Source organism: Zonotrichia albicollis, chromosome Z (genome assembly GCF_047830755.1).
Source record: "Zonotrichia albicollis isolate bZonAlb1 chromosome Z, bZonAlb1.hap1, whole genome shotgun sequence".
Taxonomy (NCBI): Eukaryota; Metazoa; Chordata; class Aves; order Passeriformes; family Passerellidae; genus Zonotrichia; species Zonotrichia albicollis.
The window spans coordinates 42,770,169-42,794,822 of NC_133860.1; the positions used below are offsets into that span (position 1 = coordinate 42,770,169).

The 24,654-nt window shown below is 42.8% G+C and overlaps 2 protein-coding genes across 13 annotated transcripts in view; both read left to right on the forward strand.

Moving 5' to 3' along the window:
- Positions 1–4,631, forward strand: part of ANKRD31 (ankyrin repeat domain 31) — a 67,438-nt gene extending 62,807 nt beyond the window's left edge. For all 11 annotated transcript variants that reach the window (XM_074532400.1, XM_074532402.1, XM_074532407.1 and 8 more), the window contains one exon: positions 80–4,631. In XM_074532400.1, coding sequence (XP_074388501.1) covers positions 80–231 — 152 coding nt within the window. In that variant the 3' untranslated portion in view covers positions 232–4,631. The remainder of the gene's footprint in view (positions 1–79) is intronic.
- GCNT4 (glucosaminyl (N-acetyl) transferase 4) lies at positions 4,580–24,291 on the forward strand. Of its 2 annotated transcripts, none has more exons than XM_074532411.1 (3): positions 4,580–4,631; positions 15,442–15,504; positions 16,955–24,291. In XM_074532411.1, the coding sequence occupies exon 3, from the start codon at positions 16,956–16,958 to the stop codon at positions 18,321–18,323; it is 1,368 nt and encodes a 455-aa protein (XP_074388512.1). In that variant the 5' UTR covers positions 4,580–4,631; positions 15,442–15,504; position 16,955; the 3' UTR covers positions 18,324–24,291. The 2 variants fall into 2 exon arrangements, with proteins under 2 accessions (XP_074388512.1, XP_074388511.1); XM_074532410.1 differs by lacking the exon at positions 4,580–4,631 and adding an exon at positions 8,224–8,365.
- The last annotated feature ends 363 nt before the right edge of the window (positions 24,292–24,654 follow it).

Below are 24,654 nucleotides of genomic sequence, written 5' to 3' on the forward strand. Positions count from 1 at the left end.
TGACACTCTACAAATACCTTTTTAGGTAATAGTGCCAGTGACTGCTTTCCATTAATCAATTTGCATTCATTTTCAACAGGGTCATCTGTCCAGCTCAACTCAGTGGAAAGCCTGACACATTTTCTTCAATTCAATGAGATAGTAATGCCACGTAAAGAGGAGTTTCTACCATGCTCTGCAATGGAAAAGTACTGGAATTTCTACAAGGAATGCAAAGATTTTGGATTCTAAAGACTTCTTGCGTGCTAATGAATTTTTCTTTGCCATCACTTAAAAGTAAACATTTGAGCTTTTAGAACGAAGTACTTTGCTGCTGTCATTTTGATAAACCATTTGTACAGCACTTGGGATGATGGAAAATTTGTTTGGGTAAGTGAGGAACAGGGAAGTACTTAGTAGCAGGCAAAGATAACTGTATAGAACTGAGCAATATTTACTCTTGCACTGCAAGATTAAGAAATGGGGAAATAGATAGGATTTACACACTGATGCTCATTGTGAATTATATTCCAGGTTGATTACTTTTAAGTTGAACTTTTAAAGTTGAACTTTTTAAAATTAAGTTTTAATTTCGGATTAAAGTGACTGCCCATGCTTGGTGGGGCAGGACAGAAACAGACAGGCATCAGCGTTCACAGTCACTTCTTACACCTAAACCTGGAACTGCTGTAGCTGAGCATGTGCTGTCAGAAATGGCAGTTTGTGTAGTAACATGAATTGTTAGGTTAGGCAAAAAATCAAGATGAGCAGCCTTGGAAATCATCATCAGCTTTGCTTTATGTGGTGTGTATATATATGTGTATATATATATATACACATATATATATATATAAATTTGAGAAGGGGAAAAAGTGCTCAGAGAGGTTAAAAGAAGAATCTTAGCTGTTGGAAGTGCTCAGGAAAACTCCATTCATGTTCCAGCCAAATCTCTCTGATAGGCAGAAAATGTGCTGGCATATGACAGGAAATGCAATTAGCCTGTTTGTGGAACACTAATTTTTCCAGGTAACAGCCTCTCAGATATTCATCCCAATCTCTGAGGGATGTCTTTTAATTTTACAATGTTTGAATCTGCTTTAACAGCATATTTTTAACAGTTTTGACTGTTAAGAGAGTTATCTGCGTTCAAGTAATATTCTTGCTCTTTTGTTCTTTGGATTATAAGAAGAGATGGAATAATAGTACTTGCTACTTCTAACTCCAGTGAATAGGATGGGAAGTATCTCCTGTTAATACATACTGTCAGCAAGCTATTTTGGAGTGTGAAGAGCTCTTCTGCAAAGATCTGATTAGTGTCTTAAACAAAGTTGGTGTACAGAAGCGAGAGGGGTCTGATGTGCAGAGAGCTAGTACTATGCCCTAGGATGCATGAGCAGTCGTAGCCTAATGGGCTGTAAAGAATAAAGAAATGCCAGTGGCCTGGAAGTCAGAAAAGGTAAAAGCTGCTGAGTGACAGGTATTTTGTAAAGTCAGTTTCAAAAGTAAGAAAATGGAGGGTTCTCACAACTGCAGTAGCAAAACAAACCTGAAGGCATATTGTTTCAAAGGAAGTGCTTATTCAAATACTGCGCTTTCACCAAAAAGTAAAAGGTATTTGACTATTAAAATGACCTCTGAATTACATGTTTGTTTCACATTTTTTCTTTGTTGCAAGATGTCTAATAAAATTAATATACAAAACCCAGGAGAATTTGACAGCACTATTTTGGTCTATTATATTAATATGATTACATTACCTGAGGCAATCCTAAGATACAGTGACAGAAAATTAAATGAGCAAACTGAGCAAAGAGGTAAAAATGCAAAGTGATACATGAAAACCACTGTCTCTTAAAGTTGCTGTATGTAAAACTAATCTACCACTGAGGCTTTTTTCAGTTCTTAGTTGTATATAAGCGTCTTGAGAAAGGCATTAGCTTGACAACATACGGCTTAATATGACTAACAAATGTAGGATTCTGCTCCCCAAATCTTAAAACTGTGAATATTCTCCAATTTCCCTGCTGGAGTCCTTTGATTTTAATGTAAAGATCCATGAAGAGAGAAAAAACTTAAACCATCATGTTTTCTCAGGTTAAATTTATGCTTTTTAAGTCTACCTTTGCATAAAAGTATCAGTGGTTGTCACTGGTCAAAGATGGGCAGCTGTTAGTGATGCTAACTGCAGCAGAGTGACAAAGCTTCTACTCACAAGTGGCTGGTCCTCCTCCCAGCCCCTTCTGCTGCTTTCACAATTCAGTTCTTTTATTTAGTAGACCTCTTCTCCACTCCTAGGCTGTGAATTAGCACTTATTTCATGTGGTGCAGGCTAAAGTAAAAAAGAATATAAAATGCAAATAGTAAGACGAAACTCCTGGCATTCTCACTGCTGTTAATATTCACACAGGGAATAAAAGGATGAAAAGGTGATGCAAAAAGCCAAAAATTCAGATTCATATTTCCACATAATTATTTATTTAGTTATTGCTGACATGGAATTTTAAAAAAATCAGTGGAGAGATTAATACCAGTAAGGAAGAATGCAAGATTCAAAAGAAAAGAATGAGTGAAGAGGAAGATAAGCAGCTGGGAGGCAGACAATATAACACAAGATACATCGATTTTAAGGCCAGCAGGAACCAGTGTGACCTCCTGAGTAACAGGTCAGAGGTCATGAAACTCTGTAAGCAAGGGAAACACATGGAGAAGAGGAAAAAAGTAAAGGCAGGTGCAGAGAGAGCTAAAGTCATTCTAAGCAGAGGATCAACACAAAACATTGCACCTTCTTGCCAAGCAAAGCAGAGCAGGTCAGGGAAGAGAATAATGGGAATGAAAGCCAGCTTGTGAAAGGTATTTACAATACTCTAAGGCAATACTGCTTGGGTTTTTGATGGTGGAAATACAGCTAAGGGGGAGGGAGAGGGATGAATAATGTTGCCATAGGAGTTTGGATAAATTCTTGAAGCAGTTGTAGTTGGCAAGTGTTTGTCATGATGACATAAAGACTTTTTTTCTAGTCTTCAAACCTTAATACTAAACTGGAGGAAAATACTCTGTTCAAATCAATAGATTGAGCAACTGCCTACATGAGACTTGGGCCCTTTATTCTTATCACCAGTTATTAGTTAGCTAGTTCCTATGGGTAGGAAATGATGTGGGTGATCTGACATTTGAAGTGCTAAGTTACTGGCCATATCAAGAGAAACATGGTACAGGAAGGGATTAAAACATTTCTAGGGAATGAGACTTGTACAGGATTTGAATAGCTTTTAATGTGACTTTTGTATCTCTATGTTTTTTATGGATGTGGGTTTTTTTGTTGGGGTTTTTTTATTAAAACAAAGCTTTGGCTTTGTCTGTAGCAGGAGGTTTTACCACTTACACCAATACTGGTGTTGCAGAGTAACCCACAGGTGAGTTTTCCAGCATCTGCGGCCTTCTGATTTCACTTACGCATTTCTGTGGAGAAAGCGCCAGCACCCAGTTACATATAACTTGGTCACAGTGGTTTATGCAATTACCAGCCGTAAGCTGAGCTGTCACAGCGGTGCCCAGCTGCAGGGTCAGCGCTACAGCAGCAGACAGATGCTCTCCGGTGCTGTGTCGTCTTCCACATTTCTCACCGAGCCGGTGCACTAAGGGCCCGAGGCTCTCTGCGAGCAAAGCCAACAGCGCGGCCTGACCTTAAAACACCGGCCTTATCCTGGATGTGGTTGGGGATCTGCAGTATTCCAGGGCAGCGGCAGGTTATTTCACTGCTAAATAAAAACAATAAAACGTCCCCAACCAACCTGCTATAAAGCAGAGGCTTAATGCCAGGGTGCAGCTTATTAGCTCAGAGCTGCGGCTATTGCCGAGCCTGGTGCCCACCCGCCCCGGGAGCGCAGCAGCCCCTCCCTCTCCACAGCTGTGCGCTCCCGGGGCAGCCGAGACGAGGACAAGGAGCCTGGGCCGGGGGGCTCGTCCCCCGCCCAGACCCAACCCTGTCTTGCCGCCCGGCCGAGCCGGCTGTAGGGTTTGGGAAGCTCCTCGGCCGCTCCGCCCCCGATGAGGAGTCGTGGGGAAGTCGGTGCCGCGTTTGCCGGAGGGGCGGCGTGCAGGCGGCGGGTTCCTCCCGCTCCAGGTGCTGGCGGGGACCTCACCGTCACCTCCCACTCGTCCTCCTCCTGCTGCCTGCCAGGTTTCGGGGCGGGCGGCTGCCCTTCTTTTTTCCTTCACGTCATGGAGGAAAATGCTGTGTCGCACACCCATCACACGCCCCGCGCACACAAGAGCGCCCCTTCGAGCCGAGCAGGGCGCCGGCCCGGGACGGCCGCGATCCGCTCGGGTGAGTGCGCGACCGGCGGGCACGTCCCGGCACAGCAGCAACGAGACGTCCCGGCCGGCCAAGCTGAGCCCTAACTTGGCGGAACGGCGCTGGGGCGGCAGCAGCTCCCGCCCTGCTCCCGGCGGCTTCGCTGTAGGCGCAAATTTGGATGTTCTGCCGTGGCGGCGGAGTTTGGGAGGAGAAGGAGGAAAGGGCGGCAGTGTGCGACTCCGCGGGGGCGCAGCGGGCGGCGCTGAGCGGAGCAGAGAGCGCCGGGCCGGGCGCGGCGCTGGAGGCGGCCCGAGCCGCAGGAGGAGGGTCGTGCCGGTGCTGCGGGAGAGTTCCGGTAAGAAGGTGCTGTTTGTCTTAAAAGTTAGTTACGGGGGGATTTTGCGTCTCAGTAAGAGGGTGCGGGTGTCCGGAACCGGGGCACCCACCTGCCCGCAGCCCGGCTGGTAAGCGGCGTACTCAGATGTCGTAGCCTCGTAACCTTCTCTCCAGAATCAACAGTTACACCAACTTAAAATAAGGTTTGGTAAGGGGAATCGGAGTTGCTGTGATGTTGGCATTTTTTCGTTTCCCAGTAAATTGTTCAGAATGTTCATGTAGCTGTGTTCAAATTTGCCAAGTGCACTTTGTTGTTTCTTTAATATGGAAAGAGGTTCTTTTTCCTTGTGAAGAAACAGAAAGTAACAATGGGAAGAACCTAGCAGAACTTTTTTTTTTCTCGAAGAGAGACAGTAGCAGCTTGTCCCTTATTACTGGGTGAACAGATTTACTAATGCTAGAATAAGGCTTAGAAATAGAAGACCTCATGGGGGACTTGCACTGTGTCCCACCTAAGGATCTGCTCCACTGAGCATCCTCTGACTCATTCCAAATGTCTAATCCGTAAACCAACCTGTTTCATTTTGAGATAGGCGTGTTTCCTTAATAGTAGCCTTTTTGCATAAATCAATTTCCTTAGTAGTGATCCTTTTGCATTTGCTTATTTGTGAGAGAAACAGCAGAGGGGTAGAGATGGTAGATAAACTTGCTACTGATGTGGAGGTGATTAACAGCAAAGAGCTGCTTGCTTCTTTCAGCCAGAGAATTACAACACTCAAGTGACACTGGGAGGCAGAAGACTGAAAACAAGTACAAGACAGTGGGTTTTTACACTACGCTCAAGTGAGCTGTATGTGTTACCCCCGCACCCACACAATCCCTAGTGTCTGCGAGTCAGAAAGCTTATGTAGGTCCAAAAATGACTGGGTGAAAGAATTCAAAATTTTACAAGAAACGGACATTTGTAACCTGTCTTTGAAAACTTCTAAGCTGTAAGGAAATGGATCTGGAAAGGACATATGGAGAAGATGTTAAAGAGTATTCATTCTTTCTCCTGTTTCCAAGCATCAGCTCTTGACTACTATGAGACAACATCTTGGGCTGGATGGGCTCCATGGATATGATGTGGTTGTTCTTTCATGCACATAGCTTTTCTGAGATGATAATAGAAAGGGAAGTGAAATGCTACAACATTTGTACGTCTGTGGTTTCTGGTTTTATACATCTGATAGTGTTGGGTTTTGGCCCTGTTCCCACGTATTTTTCTGTATGCTGCCCAGCTGTAAAGGCATTGAAAGATTACCAACAAACCTGGCTAATGCATTTTGACATCTGTGTAGTATAAATTAGTAATTCCTAGGGATTATAGCTTTCTGAAAAGCAGCAATGGTGATAAGGAGTACATTCAAGTTTCAGTTGCTTGGGTTGGCACCTCTGTGTGTTATTACACTGGGTATTCAGACCCCCAAGAAAGGGATCCACACACTGAAAACTGCATGTGTACCAGGTTCTGTAAGTTTTGTGGTTCTTAACCTATACTATGCATGCTATTTTATGGTCTAATATGTGCAAATTATTCTAGTCAGTCAACAGGCTGGCTGTGACCATCCTATAAATGCCTTGCTGAGGAGCAGGAGACTGTATCTGAAATGAGTAGTCCAGGTAAAGTCAGAGGAATTAAGCTTAAAGCATTTACGTGGCAGTTACAGCTACAGAGTCATTTGGAGTCATATGGTGACTCCAGCTTTTGAGGTCTTCCAAGAAATATTGATAAAGGAACTAAGAAATGTACCAGATGAGTCATAAAAAGCTCATTTCTGCAACATAAACAGCGGGGTGCTGAATCCAGCAAGGGAGTACATTTTGCGTAATTGTCAACAAGTCAAGCCTCATCAGGCTCTCCCTGAAACACTTGAGGAAGGCTTCTCCAGGGTTTGCAGTGTGATCAGGCACGAGGCAGATACCGCTCTGCTTACAAAGACAACTGTGAAGAAAGAGGAGGTCTTTAATTGCCCCAACCCAGATAAAGGCAGGTGGTGGGGTAGATACCAGCCTGCCAGAGATCCACCCATCCTCCTGCAACAGGCTCTGTTGTATTACCCAGCTGCTGCATGGCTTGTCTGGTGGGTCAAGTAGCTAGCCCATGGCCTGTCCAGGATTCCCTGGTGCCAATCAAAGGCCTTTTCCTTTTGAATTGACTGTGCAGTGCTGCTGGCCTGTGTGTGTTTTTGTGGTGCGTTGTTTGCTGGGGGAGGTCTTTCTTCATGCTTGATTTCCAGGCAGGGACAAATCAGCATCCTAAATCTTACTCAAAAGATGCATAGCTGTCCGCTGACCTCTTTCAGTTTTGCATGTGCTGGGAGCTTTTGTCTCACAAAAAACGTCCCATTTTCTTAATTTTTTTAAAATAAATTTATAACACATTATATAATTGACCATGGTACCCTCCCATCATACAGAAAAGAGGTAAAGTTGACCCAGCTACTGTCTTGCCACATTGCATCTTATACAGACAGAGAGTGCCAATATTAAGTATTAATATTCCATATTAAGGAATCTGGATACCATTATTTCTGTATAATTTTGCAATGCTGAGGACAATGAGCTAAGGCAGGACAGGAGGGGGGCCCTTGAATCTGTGACACCCAGAGCCCTGTTGGGGCTTATGACACTCAGGCTTGTGACACTTCAGTCACAAAAGTGCAGATTATAATTCTGTATCATCTGGCAGACTGGTGATGAAGAGGAGGCTGGTGTGTGTATTTTGGTCAAAATGTGGATGGAGAGGAGGACAATGCTACATATGCCTTACGAATACTGCTGCAGTGCTTTCCTTGAGGGAAAATACCATGATAGTTGTTTGTGGTATTCACAAATAGTAGAGTGCTTAGTTCCTCAAATTTCTCTGTAAGCATCACACAGAGAAAAGTTAGGTATAATAGCCCAGAAATTTATTTCTTGCCAGGGAGACTTTGTATACCATACAAAGTACTTATGTATAGGTGAACTTCCAATGCAAGCCATCATATCTAAGGAGAATTTCAGGAAGTATCATGAGGACTGTGGATCTCATAACAGTAGCCCAAACTTCTGGCCTTAGCTTAGTGTCAGAGCTATTTTATTTGTGGAGGGAGCAAGGCCTCTGACACCTGGAGTGTTGGTACCTGAAGTATTATGTGCATCTCAGACTTGCTGAGGCTTTTGACAAACTCCTCATGCCAGTGCTTTTCTGCCTCTCCCCAAGTCCTCTTTACTCTGCTGGAGAAGGAAATTAAGTTGCTTTGATGTGATCTGTTCTTTTTATGGTGTTCCTTTCTCCCTGCCTTCTTGGTGCTTAGAAATGCTATGTGAGTAAACAAGAATAAATGCTTCTTATACAGATAATGCTTTCCACAGCTTAATAACAATAAAACCTTCCCAGCTAACCAGCTAAAAAGCAGAGGCTTATTAGTTCAGAACTGCAGCCATAGCCACCCCTGGGACTTAACATACCAAGCCTCCATGTACACTATTTTTCAGCTAACATTTTACATTTTCTTTTTTAATTTGTGCAAGAAATAATGCCTTCCCTACTACTTCTGTATGTCCGACTTCATACGCATGTGAAGCACTGATACTGGTGGAGGCTGCGGGCAGTGGCAGGATGGAGCAGACACTAGGACTTGGTTTGCCCACTGAGCTGGCAGTACCCATATTGATCTCCTGGGACAGAGCATCCTAAAGAGGGGAAGAGGCCGCAGCAAAGTCCAGGAGGTAGGTCTGCAGCTTTCTCTGATGAGATCTTACTGACGTGACAAGCTGTGACTTTGCGGGTAGAAATGACTTAAAGAGGGTGGTTTACAGTGGGGCTTGGCAGAGAAGAGTCTGCCGGCAGCTTGGTGGTGGGGTGAAGGAAATGGAGAAATATTTTGAGCTGTTAATGGGAGCTTTTCTGTGGTGTCATGCAGTTTCTCCTGTTTCCCTGTCTAACAGGAAATTTCCACCCTCTTTTACAGTGCTTCTCCTTGCCAATGAACACAAATACTGTCCCTTTGGGTTTAATTTTTATGTTATTCTATAGTTTAAAGGTTAACCCTCTCTCCACTGTAGTACTATTGCTTTAAACTCCCAAATGAGGTGGAAAAAAGCTGTTAAACTCTAGATTGCCACAAATTAGAAGGGACTAAACTCTATTTGTTAGTGGGATTTTGTTTATTTGTTTTCTTGACTCCTGCCTTTATAGTACACAATGTGCTTGGCAAGCATGGATACCCCCATGTCACAAAGCCAGAGAATTGATATTCTCAATGTATAAGCATCAGACTTGGGAATTTTGATGACTGACATCTCTGTGCCTTCTGAACACTTTCTTGCTTTAAGAGGGCTGCAAATCCTTTGACTGGCATCACACAGTAGTACGGGATGCTGAGGGATTTGCTGAGAGACTTTTCAGGCCTCCAGTAAAAGAGCTTTTGTGAAAAGTTTCTGTAAAGCAGTTCAGATTAGTTGGGGTTGCAGAGGAATTACATTCTCTCTTGTGCTGCTTGCATGACCCTGCAGAAGTTGCTTACCTCTTTACCTGGCCAAAGAGCTGAGACATTGACTTTCCTTACCCTGACATATCTCTGGGACACGAACACGCTGAAATTGATGTAAGATATTTTACTGAAACTGTGAGGAGAGCCACTGGAGGCAGCCAGAAAGGAGAATCCAGCCTTTTCTAAAGAGCATACAGAGGGCTGGAACTGAGTGGCAAACAGACAAGCAAAGCAACTTACTGTCTGCACAGGAAGTTCTGCTGGGAAATGCAGATCCTGTGCAAGAGACAATGCTCTGGGACAAGGTTGTGTGTGATATCCATAACTGCCAGATCTTTGCGGTGTTTCCCAGGTATGTGGCAAGAACGTCTTTCTGCTTCCAGAAGCAAAAACCACACTGTGCTAAACTGTAGTAATTTTTTACTGTTTTTCATGGGGATACTCTGCTGTTTTAAGTCTTCATGGCCTTAAAATTGGAAGGTTTATAATCTAATTACTTCTAAAAGTAATGACATATTTTTTCACATCTTGCAATTAAGTGTTTAAGTAATTGAAGTTACTTAGCTCTTTAGTTGTCCGTCATTCAGAGAATGTGTAAGTGAAAAGTAAGTAATCTAACTTACTCAAGCAGGCAAGCCAAACCAAGGGGGCGAGATGTGCAGAATAAGGCTGGTGCTAAGTGTAACTGTGTTGGAGGGGCACAGGCAGAGGCTCCAGTGCAGAGCAAGTGGGTGGAAACTCAGACAAACTTGATAGAATCAACTGATTGAGATTTAATGACAATAAAATGTACTCCCACAGAAATCCCATGATCTCTATCAATAGATAATTTTGCAATGAAAATAACCAGCTAACAGCAATGAAAAAATAGCACATAGTAAATTAACTTTTCCAGTTTGCAGCACTGAATAGTTAAGAAATGATAAAATTTCAATTCAGACAGTTTACAAAAAAATAAAATAAACAGCTTAGGAAAGCACACGATTACTTTTCCCTAGTTTCCCAGGAACATCCTCCCCTTTGTCTTTCCCACAGACCTATCAAGGCCCAGACTTGATTTGTGTAGAACACAGAGAAAACCAGGAGGAGCTAACTAAACTTTTGCACAGGGCTGGTCATGCAAACCACCGAGTTTGCATTGCTGTGTGAGCCAGGTGTGTTTTAAACAAACAGAGATATTTTATCAGGGGGAACTTTCCTGAAGTGTTTTTACTTTGAGGAGAGGGAATTGTTCCCTCTTTAAGTTCCTGCTTTATGTAGTAATGGTGTTGGCTGCTGAAATACACTGCGACCTGGTTTCCAAGGAAGGGTGTACACACTAGTTTTGTTTCAGATGTCTTTGAGTGATGGGGGTGTAACAGGTTAAAGAAATCTCTTGTTCTGCTATTCTGTTTTTTGTTGATGTTGTTAATGCTACCTACATGAAAGTACTTACCCTTTTCAATCCCTCTCTCCATTCTTCTTTTTTGTAATTTTCCAACCTCTATTCTGCTGCTCCTGCTCTTCTCAGCACACATTCCTTTTTTTTTTTTTTTAATCTAGGTGACAGCAAGGAGTTTGATTCATATGCAGAAGGGTTTCTTCGCGCAAGAAACAATCACTTGTTGGGGTGAAAGTACTTGTATTCCCCTAAACTCTTCCCCCTCTTTTGTCTCCTTCCACAGACTTGCACTCAAGCTTGACATTTTCACTTCACTCTTGCTCTGTGGCAAGCACAGAAGCAGGTGCCTCACAATGCTTTCACAGTGGGCACCATGTATTTCAGATCCACTGAGGAGAGAGCGCTGCCTGCTCGCAGCCTGAGGTTTCCAAGAATCCCTATTCTAGTAACAGTCAACATGTCTTGTCAGTCCATGCTCTGGGTAGACCAGTCCCAGGCAGATGTGACAAAGGACAAGAGGTGGTTCCCACCAGCTGGCTGTCTTGCCTAGCACCAAAAGTAATTTGTGGCATCTGTAGAAGGTCAGAGACCTCTTTGATCAGTATTGCTTAAGTAGAACAGAAGTACTATAAATGTGGTAATGCTGTGCATTAGTAGAGATCCTGGCTTTTGTTTTCTGTAACTCAGTGTAGCTGAGTAGTTGAGACTAGGTTTTTGCTTGCCTACTGAGCAGGTCCTTCAGGAAGGACTGGAAAGGACAGAGCAGGAAGAGGGGCAGTGGATGTTAATATATTACCTTGTTTTCCTCAGGAAAGTTGTGATGCATTGGTTATTGCAATGGTTAAGGCAGACAGGTTACAGACCTCCTCAGGCAGTCCTGCCTGCATGCCTGCTGCTAAGCCAGTTGCTTCCAACACCAAAGGAATGCCTTTCCCTCTCCATGGTGTCAGCTCTCTTTGAGCAGAGATCCCTTCTTTTTTCCTGAAAAAAACCCAACCTTCAAAGCAGGAGTTTTATTCTTTTACCTGGAGGTGCATCTGATATCTTAGCTTCCTGTGATGGGCCTGGATGATTCATAATGGCTCCAACCTGCAGGTGACGTCCAGGGAGCTTGTGGGCATTGTAGATTCACCTGGAAGCTTCTACTTCTAATCACTGAAGCACTTGAGTTTAATGCAGCACAGTCTGTATTGGAAAAGACAATGAGGAAAGGGAATGGAATGCTGGGGAGTTGAAAAATTCTGTATTTTCTCAAACAAGGTAGTTCAGATGTGCTAATTCAATGTGCTCTGAATATAAACTGGACAAACTGGGAACACCTCTGCTCTGTGTGGACAGCAGATGAGACTTGCCATGCTGAGCAAGAGGAACATGAGTGTTGGTAACTTGTTCCTGCTCAGGGTGAAGGGAGGTGTAGACTTCTCTGCAAGAATGACGTTGGCATCACAAAGTTGCACAGACTGTGAGTCTGGGTGCATTGAGGTTGTGGAAAAAGCAAAAATAATAGTGTGAGGAACTGCAGTAATGCCCTGGTCTCTCACAGGAACCAGGTCTCCATAATATTATTGAAGTCTTTCTAAAGTAAAAACTCATCTTCAGAGACACAGTGTGAGCCCAAAGCCTGCCAGTTTCTTTGGGCTGATGAAGGTAACCTGTGCATTCCTCCGAGCTCTCAAATACCTCTTTAAACATTTACAGAGGGATGTACTCAAAGAAGTACTGCTGTGACGCTGGTGTATATGAACCATTGGAGGTCAGCCAGAGCAGGATCTTGGTTCCCTGAGCTAACTCAGACTTGTGCTGGCCAGAGCAGCTTCCTGGCTTTTCTTTGTTGCATCTGAGTACCACTCTGGGATGGAGGAGCTGCTGGGGTGTTCCTGGCAGAGGATCAGGGTTATGTGTGATACTGCTACCCCTGGAATTCCTCACATTAGGAGTGCAACAAGGCTATGCCATTGAAAGCAGGGTTGGCAGAGCTGGCACTTATGGTGCAAGAGCTGGGCTTTTTCCTTGCTTCTCTTTGCTGTTCCAGGGATGCTTTGTGCAGCCCATCTCACAGTTCCTGTTTTGGGATGAATTGCTGATCCTTTGCAGTTCCTGGTATCTTTCCACTGGCTGCAGATTGCATCAGATGCTTAGTCTGGGCAAGGTGCATAGTAGAGCAATGCTCTGCTATGCTCACATGCATAGTAGAGCAACTAGGTTGCAGAACAGGTTGTCTGCTGTTTTTTTTTTTTTTCAAGGCCAAATCTAGAAGTAGTCTGGGTAGATTCACCACATTAAGTTCTGCTTTCTAACATTAAGTATGACTAGATGTTATGTGACAACCTCAAGCAGTCTAGTGGAAATGTTCCTACCTGTGGTGGGGGATTTGGACTAGATGGCATTTAAAAGTCCCCTTGCAAGCCATGTATTTCCATGTTTCTATAATTCTATGAAGCAACATATGATGGTGTACAGTTTCTCAGTAGGAGTGATAATTTAAACATGATTTTACCCTGAAGGAATGGAGGCATATTTTGTAAAAAATGTTAGTCCCAGTGAATTAATATATGTGCTCCCACGTGGTTCTTCAATTTTGACCACCACATCTTATAATGTAGAGTTTTACCTGACTGCTCTGTTTTTCTTCTAATTAAAAACAACAGCAGTTCCTATTTTTTTTTTCCTGTGTGTTTATGGGGAGGTGGATAAGGCTTCTCTCCCCTTTCTGTATCTGTGGTCTGCTTCCCTCCATGGAAAAGATGCCGCACAGTGTCCAACGCAATTACCTTGATACCCGATATGTGATAGTGCACAGTGGCCTTAGCCAGAGTATTTAGATCAGAATGCAGAAAAAGTTACAGAGCACTCAGGTGAAACAGCAGAATATTTTTTCAGGCAGGCAGATCATCACTCTCTCTTAGGGTCTGCCTTGGAGGCCAGAAGTCCCACTGATGCTTTTACAAATTTTTACAGAAAAGAACATTTTTTTTTTAGTTGTTAAAAGATACAGATGAAGAAACAAACTTTGTTCTTATTTATCCTAATTTTGATGAAAATACCGTAATCTGTAAAATAACCCAAAAGGTGGATTGTTGCCCTCTGTAATACTTCATTCTCATTCAAAATGGAATTTCTTTTAGAACTCAGTTCTGTTCAAACAGAAAACACTGAAACAGAAAGTATTTCTATTGAGTTTGTGAGACATACATTGACTTGAGGCAATATGCATGTGTTTTGGGGGTGCCAATCAAATGCAAAATCGTTCAGTTATTCACATGGTTCAGAGAGCAGCATGTTCAGGGTTTTCCAGCCTGGTTGCATCTGATGTTAGCAGCACACCTTACCCTTGCCTAACATTTTTAGACTTCATTATCACAGAAGACCCACTTAGAGCCTTGCTGTCAATCAGAAGAGTTGCAATTAATGCCTGAGGTTCATGACTGAAAGCTTTTAGCTGGGTGCCTTCCGAGCTACCACATTCCTGAAGTCAGAGTCCTCCCACCTGAAGCCTGAGGACCTGGGGAGAGGATTTCCTCCCTTTCCTGACAACTTTACCCATTTTCATTTTGGGGTTGAATCTTGAGCAGTGGGCATGACTTTATGAATTCAGAAACATTTAACACAGTAGCCCTTGCAGGTGAGGTGATGATCTTTGTGAGGCTGAGCTGTTGTTGGTCTCGAGGGGTGGATGCTTTACCTTCATCCATCTTCTCTGAATGTGAGCAAGAATTGTGAAGGGAGAGACAATTCCTCGACTTTAATTTTTTTTTCATTACTAGTGCTAGTGATAAGGGAAATGCAGATTTTTTGACATAATAAACTGATAAGGGGAGCTCTCACAGTGACCCACAGCTTCCTTGGGAAGGAAAGCAGATGGACAGGCACTGATTTCTTCTCAGTGGCAAGACCCGAGGGAGCAGTCTGAAGTTTTGTTGGGGGAAGTTTAAGTTAAGTATAAGGAGAAGGGTCTTCACCCAGAGGGTGTCTGGGCTCTGGAAGAAGCCCCCCAGGGAAAGGTCACAGAGCACCATCCTGACACAGTTCAGTACTCCCATGGTCCAGAGGTGGAGAATGCTCTCAGGCACATGATGTGACTCTTGGGGTATCCTGTGCTGGGCCAGGAGTTGTAGTTCACTGATTCTTGTGGGCCCCTTCCAACTCAGGACATTCTAAGATTCTATGGCTTTGTTTGGTTTCATAGCAACAGAATGTTTGGCTCTGGACAGAAGCTGGCCAGAGCTGACACAGATAGAGAGGTTAAGGAGAAGTTTGGAATGTGTTGGATTTTTCCCTTCCTTTTTCTTTGTCCAGACTTGCCTTTTTGAAGGAGAGAATAAGAGAAGATTCACTCCTTGATTTAGGTAATCCCTCCCTGTTCAGGCAGGGGTGGTAGGTGATGTCCTTGCTTAGCCAGGGGGACGCTGGGCAGAGGCATGGGGTGGGCTTCACAGAAAGGCCACACCACATAGGTCTTCTCCCTCCAAAGAAAAAAGCCAGGACACGTTACCTGTTTCCCCCTCTGCAGGGCTTTTTTTTGTTTTTTTCATATGACTGAAAACCTGCCTTTGGTTAGGAGCAGTTTTTAAAAGTGATTTTTTCCAGGATCACAGATACAAAAAGAGGGTAGGTAAAGGGGAAACCCAGATTAGACATTGGACTGGGATTAATTTGAAGAAGAGATGAACTAAAGCACCTGCTTGCTGTGGGGGAATGTGGGATTTTTGCCTTCAGAGGGATATGAATGTCTCACTTCTTTTTGAGGATGATAAGGCACTGCAACAGGTTGCCCAGAGAAGCTGTGGATTCCCTATCCCCGGAATTATTCAAGCCTAGGAGAAGGTCCTCTGCTCATGGCAGGGATTTTGGAATGAGATTATCTTTAAGGTCCCTTCCAACTCAAACTATTCAATGATTCTGAGATCTGTTTTTTTCTCTTTCTTTGTTAGCATACCTGGAGGCTGTTTCTAAAACCTGCAGAGAGTTGCTGAGCTTTGGTTTCTACGAAATAGGTATGTGTTGGCTGACCCTGGTCTGTACGTGGCAACCCCCAGGAGATAACATTTCCTTCTTTCTGTTGCCCTCGAATAGAAATATTGAGGACAAAGATGCACAGGGAAAGGCAAAGTCAAGGGAGAAGAGACAAATGAAAAAGCTCCGCCTTGACAAGCTGCAATTTGAATGTAGCTACAGCTTGCAAGACCTGACATAAAAGGGATTGCTAAAGATGCCCAAGTTAGTCTTGCAATATATTTAAATGCACATCTCAGTATTTCATTTTACATACATGTGTGAGATGTTCAGGCATCCAAGCCACATCTGCTGCCCCCACCATTTTATTGGCTCTAGAAGCACTCTGAAAAGTTTCTATTCAAAAGAAAACAGTGGGAGCTGTTCAATTTAAAAGCAAAGTAGAGTTTCATTTAAGCGAAGTACAGCTAAGTTTACTCCTGCACTTGTTATGTGGTTCTGGTCTAATTTTGATTTGGGGAACAGTGCTGATTACACTCAGCCAGTAAAGCTGAGTATGTGGAAGAGGATCTCTGTGTTCAGCTTTTATTGTGGTAGTGACTCAGTTGTTAATGGGCTACACAGGAATTTTTTTAAAATAACATGCTGTATAAAAAGGGGCCACATGTGTTTTTGTGGTCACATCCAAGGTTGTGTCACACGGCAGAGAGCAGGACAGATGCACTATTCCTTACTACTGCACCCCTTTTGCCTTCAGAAGGGTACTTCCTTTATATGTTCATACCAGTGGATGAAAGTGCTATGTATCTATCCACCTCTGTCTTCATGGCAAGTTAGAAGTATTTTCCAGAAAGAATCTGAAGAGAGAAAGGAGACTTTGGGCTTATCAGATCTTGTTGGCACAGGATAGGAAGAAAATTAATTTCCTCTTGAACATCTTTATAAGCCAGCTCCAGTGTTTGTGGTAATAAGAATGCAGTGTTTGAATACTAAAACTTTCAGTTTCATGCTTTTTTAAAAAAACAATACTAATATCTACCATTAGGCACACATTCTTTGCAGACTTACTAGACATCCCTTTGCTGCTCCCGTTAAATGCCTTGATGTTACTCAGGAAAATAAACAATCTTTCCTACTCACATGGATGACAGTAATGTTTTTGCCAATCCAGGGTGTGCTGTATTTCAGTTTGTAGCTCATTAGAAATTTTAAAAAGATATGGAAAAAGACCAGTGGGAGTCTTGTTCTGATACTCTTATTTGACTGGAAATCGTCTGGCTTATTGCCTTCACTTAGCTAATTCAGGGGAATGAAATTTTAAAATTATGATTAGGAAAAAACTAGAGATTACCAGTGGCCTTCCTAATAAGGTGGTATTTATGCTGTAGACAGACTGGTGTGCACATATCTTTCTTAGGGGTTGGAATGGTCTCTGATAACTTCAGAGATGATTTCTGATTTAAAGTAACACTATGTATTTTTTTCTTGCAGAATGAAGAGACACAAGTGGTCCTACAAATGTCCCTCACGAAGGAAGATCTTGATTCTGTGTCTTACTGGGTGGCTGATTGCACTGCTGAAGCTCCTCCATGTCGAAAGACACTTTTTTCCCTCTAGAGGCATTTACTTAGTTGAGCACTTTTTGAGCACTTCTTCTTATGTTAGAAACAGATATTCGTACCCTAGAAATGAGTTCCAGTATGAAATTAATTGTTCATCTATATATGAACAAGATCCTCATGAAATTGGCAAAAGTTTAGAGATAAGAAGAAAAGAAATAGTTGATTTAGCTGATGAAGATGTTGTAGCAATGACAAGTGACTGTCATGTGTATCGTTCACTTAGGAAATACCAGCTAAAACCCGTTTCTCCAGAGGAGGAGAGTTTTCCGATTGCCTATTCTTTGGTTGTTCACAAAGATGCAGCAATGGTAGAAAGGCTCATACATTCATTGTACAGTCGTCAAAATATTTACTGTATCCATTATGATCAAAAAGCAGCAAAAAGCTTCAAATCTGCTTTGACCAATCTAGCTAAATGTTTCCCAAATATTTTCATTGCATCAAAATTGGAGACAGTGGACTACGCACATATTTCACGTCTGCAAGCAGATTTCAATTGTTTGTCTGATTTGATGGACTCTGCAGTTCCTTGGAAGTATGTTATCAATTTGTGTGGCCAAGATTTCCCTTTGAGATCAAATTTTGAACTGGTCACTGAACTGAAGAAACTCGGTGGAGGAAACATGCTGGAAACTTCAAAGCCAAGCAGTAGCAAAAGAGAACGATTTACTTATCATTATGAACTTATGAAAGTGCCTTATGAGTACATGCAGATGCCTGTAAAAACCAACATTTCCAAGAATCCGCCACCTCATGATATTGAGATATTTGTAGGCAGTGCCTATTTTGTTTTAAGCCGAGAATTTATTCAATATACCCTTGAAAGCTCACTTGCAAAAGATTTTTTTGAGTGGTCAAGGGACACATACTCTCCAGATGAACATTTCTGGGCCACTCTTGTACGTGTCCCCGGGGTCCCTGGGGAAGTTCCAAGGTCATCCCAGGATGTAACAGACTTACAAAGCAAAACTCGTCTGGTGAAATGGAACTATCTTGAAGACTATTTGTATCCTCCATGCACTGGTACCCACCTTCGCAGTGTCTGCATCTATGGGGCTGGAGAATTAAGGTGGCTTCTGAATTACGGACACTGGTTTGCCAACAAGATTGACTCCAAAGTAGATCCTGTCCTGGTAAAGTGCTTGGCAGAAAAGGTGGCAGAGCAACAGAAGGAGTGGGTACGTTTGTCCTCTGATGAGCACTTTCTGCACTTGAGTTCTACGAATGCCTTGACGTAGCAGTGCTGTGTTCTCTGCTGTCCCTGCTCTGTGCACAGCACCTGCAGTCCTGCTGCCTTGGCTGGCTGCAGGATGGCAGTGAGGGAAAAGTCCATTCTGGATAACACCCGGGGCCCTGCAGAGCCAGGTGCCTGGCTAGTTATTTATGTAAAGGAATTTCTTGCTGATTAACTGTTTTGTCACATTAAACCTGTAATTATCTTCAGGGTGATCCTGAGATGGTGAAGTTTGCTTTGGAGGGTCTTGTGCTCTCTATCCCAATGGAGTATTTCAGAAATGTGTTTTACTTCAAGTGTGTTTGTATCGTTTATGAGAAACTCCATCACTTCTGTCTGCCTCTCCTCTTTTCCTTCACTTTTGCTTTTATTAAAGGAATAAAGGGAAGACCTCTGTATCTGCTACCTCAGGAAAACTGCAAGTGCCCATCTCACAGAAAAAACCAAGAGATCAGCAGGAGCACCAAATGAGCCACGTGACCCCACCTGAAGTTCCACACTTCAGGTGCATAGATCTTTGCAATGTGAATATGACTGGATGATATAAGAGAAAGAAGATCCCTGTATACTGCATTGTGTGTACCATTGTTCTCTTCTCCCAGCTAACCTGGGTGTTGCTGTTCCTTCTACAAAGCATGTGATCAGGTGCTGTGCCAACACTGTTGGTTTCACAAGCAGTGAAAGTTGGTTGAAATAGTTGTGCTCTGTTGAGTGCACACAGTTGTGTGTTCTCCAGAGGCAGGATACATGCCTGCCCTAAGGGCAGTCTCTGCAGCCATGTGGGGAGGTATTCGTGCCAAAAGAGGTCAATCTTCATTTCTATCTGCCTCTAGGAATATCTTTATGTGAAATCCCAGTCCTCTTGAGACAGTATCCCTACACACAGAGCTGTTTCCAGTTGGTGTTCAGCAGTGTGGTGCTTTGTTGAATGTTGAACACACAAAGTTGAGCAGTAATCATAAGAACAGCCATATTACAGAAAGGAAGACCCTGCATTAAGTGGTTTCTGTGCAAGTGTCGTGGCTGTGCACTCCCATGATCCCAGGCTGACAGGTGCCTGAATTGGCCCTGGTTCAGCTGTGGAGCAAGAGTTCTCCTGCAGCCCCTGCTTGCCATGGCCCTGCCAGGCAAGTGGAATGGGAATGGCCCTGCCATTCCCAGCTGTGGAATGGCTCAGGAGCCTCCTCACAGCTGGCCTTCCCACACTCCAGCATGAGGGACGTGTTTGCAAGTGCAGTGGCCTCTGCAGAAACTTGTGCAACTCAGAAATGCCACTGGCATTTTGGGGGTTTCCCTGCAGTGCTGCTCTGCCACAAGTTCAGTTTTGGTGGTTCCAGTGGATCTCGGGGTTTAGCTTTCTCCGTGCCACTGTCTTCTTTCTAGCCATCCGTCTTTTATTAAGGGACCTTTCCCCATGAGTGACTTTGGGATATCTGTATCTGGTCTTACTGATCTACAGATTGCTGTAGTAATGACCATATCTCATATCAATGAAAAATCTTTGTTCCTTATTTGTGCTGAAAAAACCAAGCTGCTTACAGTGAAGTAATTCGTGGCTCAAGACTGGTTTGAGAGTCAGGATTCTCAGGCATTTTTCCACATTTGTGACAATGATTTTCAGTAAGTTCTCAGACAAGCCACCTGAGTTTTCTGTTTCAGCTCTTCCCATTGTGAAATGGGAGCCATAATCTTCTATTGTCTTGCTAAGCACTTTGAAACCTGTGGGTGTTGTGGGTTTGGTTGCACAATACTAATTTTTTAGTATTAACTTATTTTGTGGATAATTTATTATCCACAAAACTATTTATGGAGTCTGTGGCTGCACAGGTCAAGTATTCCTTAAATGTACTGTTTCTGAAATAAATGGGGATTATTTTTAGAGTTGCATACTCAGTGACATGCCCTGTCTACCCACGGCTGTCCTGACTTGATGTAATTTATAAATACTTTGTAGAAAATTAAATATTGGTGGTATTTACGGATTCATATATTAGTGCTTGCAAATAAAATAGAGTCCTCAGTGGTAAAAAAGGTAATGAAAGAGAATGTTAGGATCCCAGAGGGCCAAGCTACAGCCTTCTGTACATATAAATTGATGATATATTTGAAATTTTGTATTTATTTAAACTGGCTTTATGTATGTATGTACACATATACCCATTTTGGGTTTAATTGTAATTGTTTGATCTGCCATAGATTTATAAAAATAATCCACCAGCCCATTAAACTTCATTGAAGTGTGTTATTTTAATCAACATGCAACTTTGTGCTATTTTAGCTGAATTGACTGGAATGATGCCTGTCATTTAATGAGTTTGGAAGAAGGCACCTCGTTCTTCCAAGGTGGTGGAGAAGTGGGGGCGGATGTGGCACGGTGTGAGGCAGCATCAGCCGCTGGTTTGCTACATGAGGAAGTGGGCAGTGTACAGACATAGCTGCAACTTTATGAAGTGCTGATTTTCCAATGAATTCTAGATGTTTCTGCTGTTCTGAAAGCAGCTTTAAAGGCTATTCAAGGTTGTAGAGAGGCAGTTCACAAAAATCAGTCATTGGATTGGTGAGGCTGGAAGATCCTCTAGTCCAGCCTCTTGTTTGCAACAGGATCAACACTGAATTTGGGCTGGTTTTCTTGGGTTTTCCTGGGACTTTTGCAGATCTCGAAGGAAGGAGGAATATTTTCCATTGTTTCCAAAGAAAAGAACAGTCAAAATATAAGTGTCTTAACTTTTGAATAGTATTCTCTCTGGTTTTTGGCTTTGCATTCAACAGGGTTGCCATACTGATGCCTGGATCACAGTTAAGTAATTAGACTACAGGGGTGGGTGACATCCTCATCATCACTGCTCTTTACATGGGTATGTCTGCCATTGCTGGACCCAAGGCATGATACACAACCTTTCTGTGAGGAAAGTGGCTGAACCTAGTTTATGGTAAAACAAAGACTTTTATTTCGGCTGAAACTTAGATTATGGGCACTTACTCTCGCACGGTTTGTTGGGGGTCTCTTTGTGGTTTTCTTTGTACATTTGTTGGTTTGGTTTTATTTTCCTTAGTAAAACTTATATTTCCTTTTCCTTTTTTCCTCTTCATTCTTTTCCTCACTTCTGAGAGATTCCCCTTGTAATTTATTTCACAATTTTGAAGTACACATACATTTGTACATATTGGTTTCTTCTTTGTTTGTTCTGCTGAAGAAGCACTATGCTGGCCGTCTTCCACCCATCCTGCCCTGTGCTTGTCATGTGGAGAATCTGGACTATCGGGTGACCCAGTTTTCCCATTCAGGAGGGATGCATAAGCAGAGCAACAGTGCTGCTCCTGGCTGTCAGCGCCGGTGTACGTGTCCAGCCCACCATTTTATTGGTGTCTGAAAACTGCAAAAATGCTGAATGCATTCCAACACAAAAGACAAATTAAGTAAGGAAGAAAAGGAAATAATGAGCTTTAGTGAAAGAGATGCAGAGCCAACATTTGTACTGCTTGTCTTGTTAATGAATTTATTAGGCTAGACATGTAATCCGGAGGATAATACATACCAACATAAATGCCTCACTACGTATTTGCTTTGGCATGGGAATAAAAGGATGTGATAGGAAAGACTAGGAATTAGACTCTAATCTGTAATTGTAATTAAAACAGACTTGGCCTATTGACTATTTCTATGACTACAGTGTCATTACTGTGGCATTTAAATCAGAATGTATAAACATAAGAAAACCAGTATTTGGGCAGCAAATGTGGAGTATATGTGGTGCACTAATGTGTGTTTACAGTGTGACCTTGAGTTTTATTTCAGGTATAATATCTGTTTTAACTCGATGTTTTTACAGAACCTGGGTTCTTGGTGATGATAACTTCCAGTCAAGGAAGTGATTCAGCAGAACGATGTGATCTGTTACTGACATGCAGTGAATCTGTACTGGAAGCACCCCAGTGCTGTTTAGTATTTCAAGCTGACAGTTACACACTCTGTCCTGCTCCTGTTTCTTTCTTCACAGCTACATAACTATCATTTTCTATGGCTAAGGGATACTCATCTTTATAATACCAGTCTCTTTTAGAAAACAGAGAAAGCAAAAACCACAAACCTTTGTATGAGGCATTTTTGCAATTAGGAAAGCCTATGGCAAGATTTTGATAGCAGGAGGAGGGTGGGGGTGGATTCTGTGAGAAGATGCCAGGAACTTCCCAACATGTCTGACAGAGCCTGTGCCAGCCAGCTCCAAGATGGACTTCCTGCTGGACAAGGCTGATGATGACAGCACCTCTGGGATAACGTATTTAATAAAGGAAAAAAGCCATACCAAGCAACAGCAGCTACAGCTAGAGAAGAGAGGATTGAGGCAGTGCAGAAGGAGGGCAGGAGGTGCTGCACATGTTGGAGCTGAGATCCCCCTGCAGCCTGTGCTGCAGACCATGGTGAAGCAGCTGTGCCCTGCAGCCCAAGGAGATCCAAGGTAGAGCAGAGCTCCACCTGCAACCCCTTGAGGAGCCCACATTGGAACAAATAGATTCCCAAAAGTGGCTGCAAGCCCATGGGAATTTCACACTGGAGCTGGGTCCTGGCAGGACCTGTGGCCCCATGTAGGGAGGAGCTCCCACTAGAGCAGGTTTCCTGGCAGGATTTGTGACCCCATGAGGGTACCAGGCTAGAGCAGGCTGTGCCTGAAGAAGGTGGCACCATGAGGAAGGGCTGAGAGAAGGTGGGGTTTTTAAAGATTTGTTTCTAATTTCTCATTTCCCTAGTCCTGATTGGTAAGAAATTTATTTTCCCCAAGCTGAGTCTGCTTTGTCCATGACAGTAATTAATAGGTGAACAATCTCTCCTTGTCCTTATCTCAACCCAGAAGCCTTTCATTATGTTTTTTCTCCCCAGGCCATCAGAGGAGGGGAGTGACAGAATGGCTTTGGTGAGCAGCTGACATCCAGCCAGGGTCAACCCAACCTAGATGGGAAGGAGTTAGATGGTATTTTTTAAGGGGGGGCAAGGACAGTAAGTTTTATTGCTGCTGAACCTCCATTAATATGTCTTAGCAGAGATTTAAGTGGAAATGCTTACATATAGCATGGTTGCTGCTGCCATCTCTGATTGATGTAAGCAAAATTTGAGTTAGTACATTTTCAAACAGAGATGATTTAGCAAAGAAATGGAGCCTGTATCAGTTTCTTGTCTTGTAAAAAAATAGGTACTTAAAAATTTACTGGAATTTGACAAGGGGATTACAGAAAAACTCAGGAGACTGTGCTGATTGCATCAGAGACAGCAGAAAAAGGAGCATCTGATTTTTCTGCTCATGGCAGGTGAATGGTTTTTAATGATGCTGTCTGCGTTGTATGTAGTAAAAATTTTTAATATGAGCTATTTTGAAAAACTATTGACTGATATCCCATTTGCATCTTAGGCACTTGCTTCTAATACATGTGGGCTTTCTTAAAAGACTCTTCCCTGGGCTACAATTAGAGACTTCATTGTGATTTAGATTAAACAACAACAGCTTTTTTATTGCTGAGCCTCTTTTCTCTGCCCGAATTTGTGCTTTGAGATGGAAAGGATGGCAAGTCTGAGCTCTGCCTGGGGCAATGAAAAGATGAAAGAGTATACAGAGATGCTGCAGGTGGCATTACTACCACCATACCAGCTGTTATGCTACTATATTTATAGCCATTATGCTATTACTATTGTTGTGGCATAACAGCTGGAAAATAAGAATAACTGCAACTTATACTGTAGAGGTTCAAATCACTATTTATTAATAACTATGACAGGAATTGGAAATCACACTTGGAAATAACTACACACAAATATTTCAGCACTTAATTGCTAGGGACCATAGGAAGTAGGATGAAAATACAGGTGGTACATGCATTTTTATCTTATGCGTGGAATAATTAGCTGCAGATCCATTTCAAGACTTTTCAAATAGCAGAAAACAGAAGTACTCTTGCTACAGAGGTTTGATGCAGCAGAATTGAATGTCCCAATTTACTTTCTCCAAGTAATGTTATGCTTGCTTCCCCCCCGCCACTGTTATTTCTTACCTTTTAAGGCAGCAGTCCCAGCTGGTTTTATGGTTGTAAGACACCCATGTCAATTAAATTTTGTTACTTAGTCCTCATTTACTCTAAGCTGCTTTGGAGTCCAAAACTTCCTTTCTGCTCCTGAAGCAGTTCTAAGAATTCTTGGTGCAATCAGATTGTACCATGGGTGGATTTCTATTTAATTGACATTAGTGGAACATGTGCATATGTTCAGCTATCCTGGGCCTGAACTGGTACATTTATGTGCTTGATTAACTGGGAAATTAACTGTATTTTACTCCACTTGTATTTGAAGG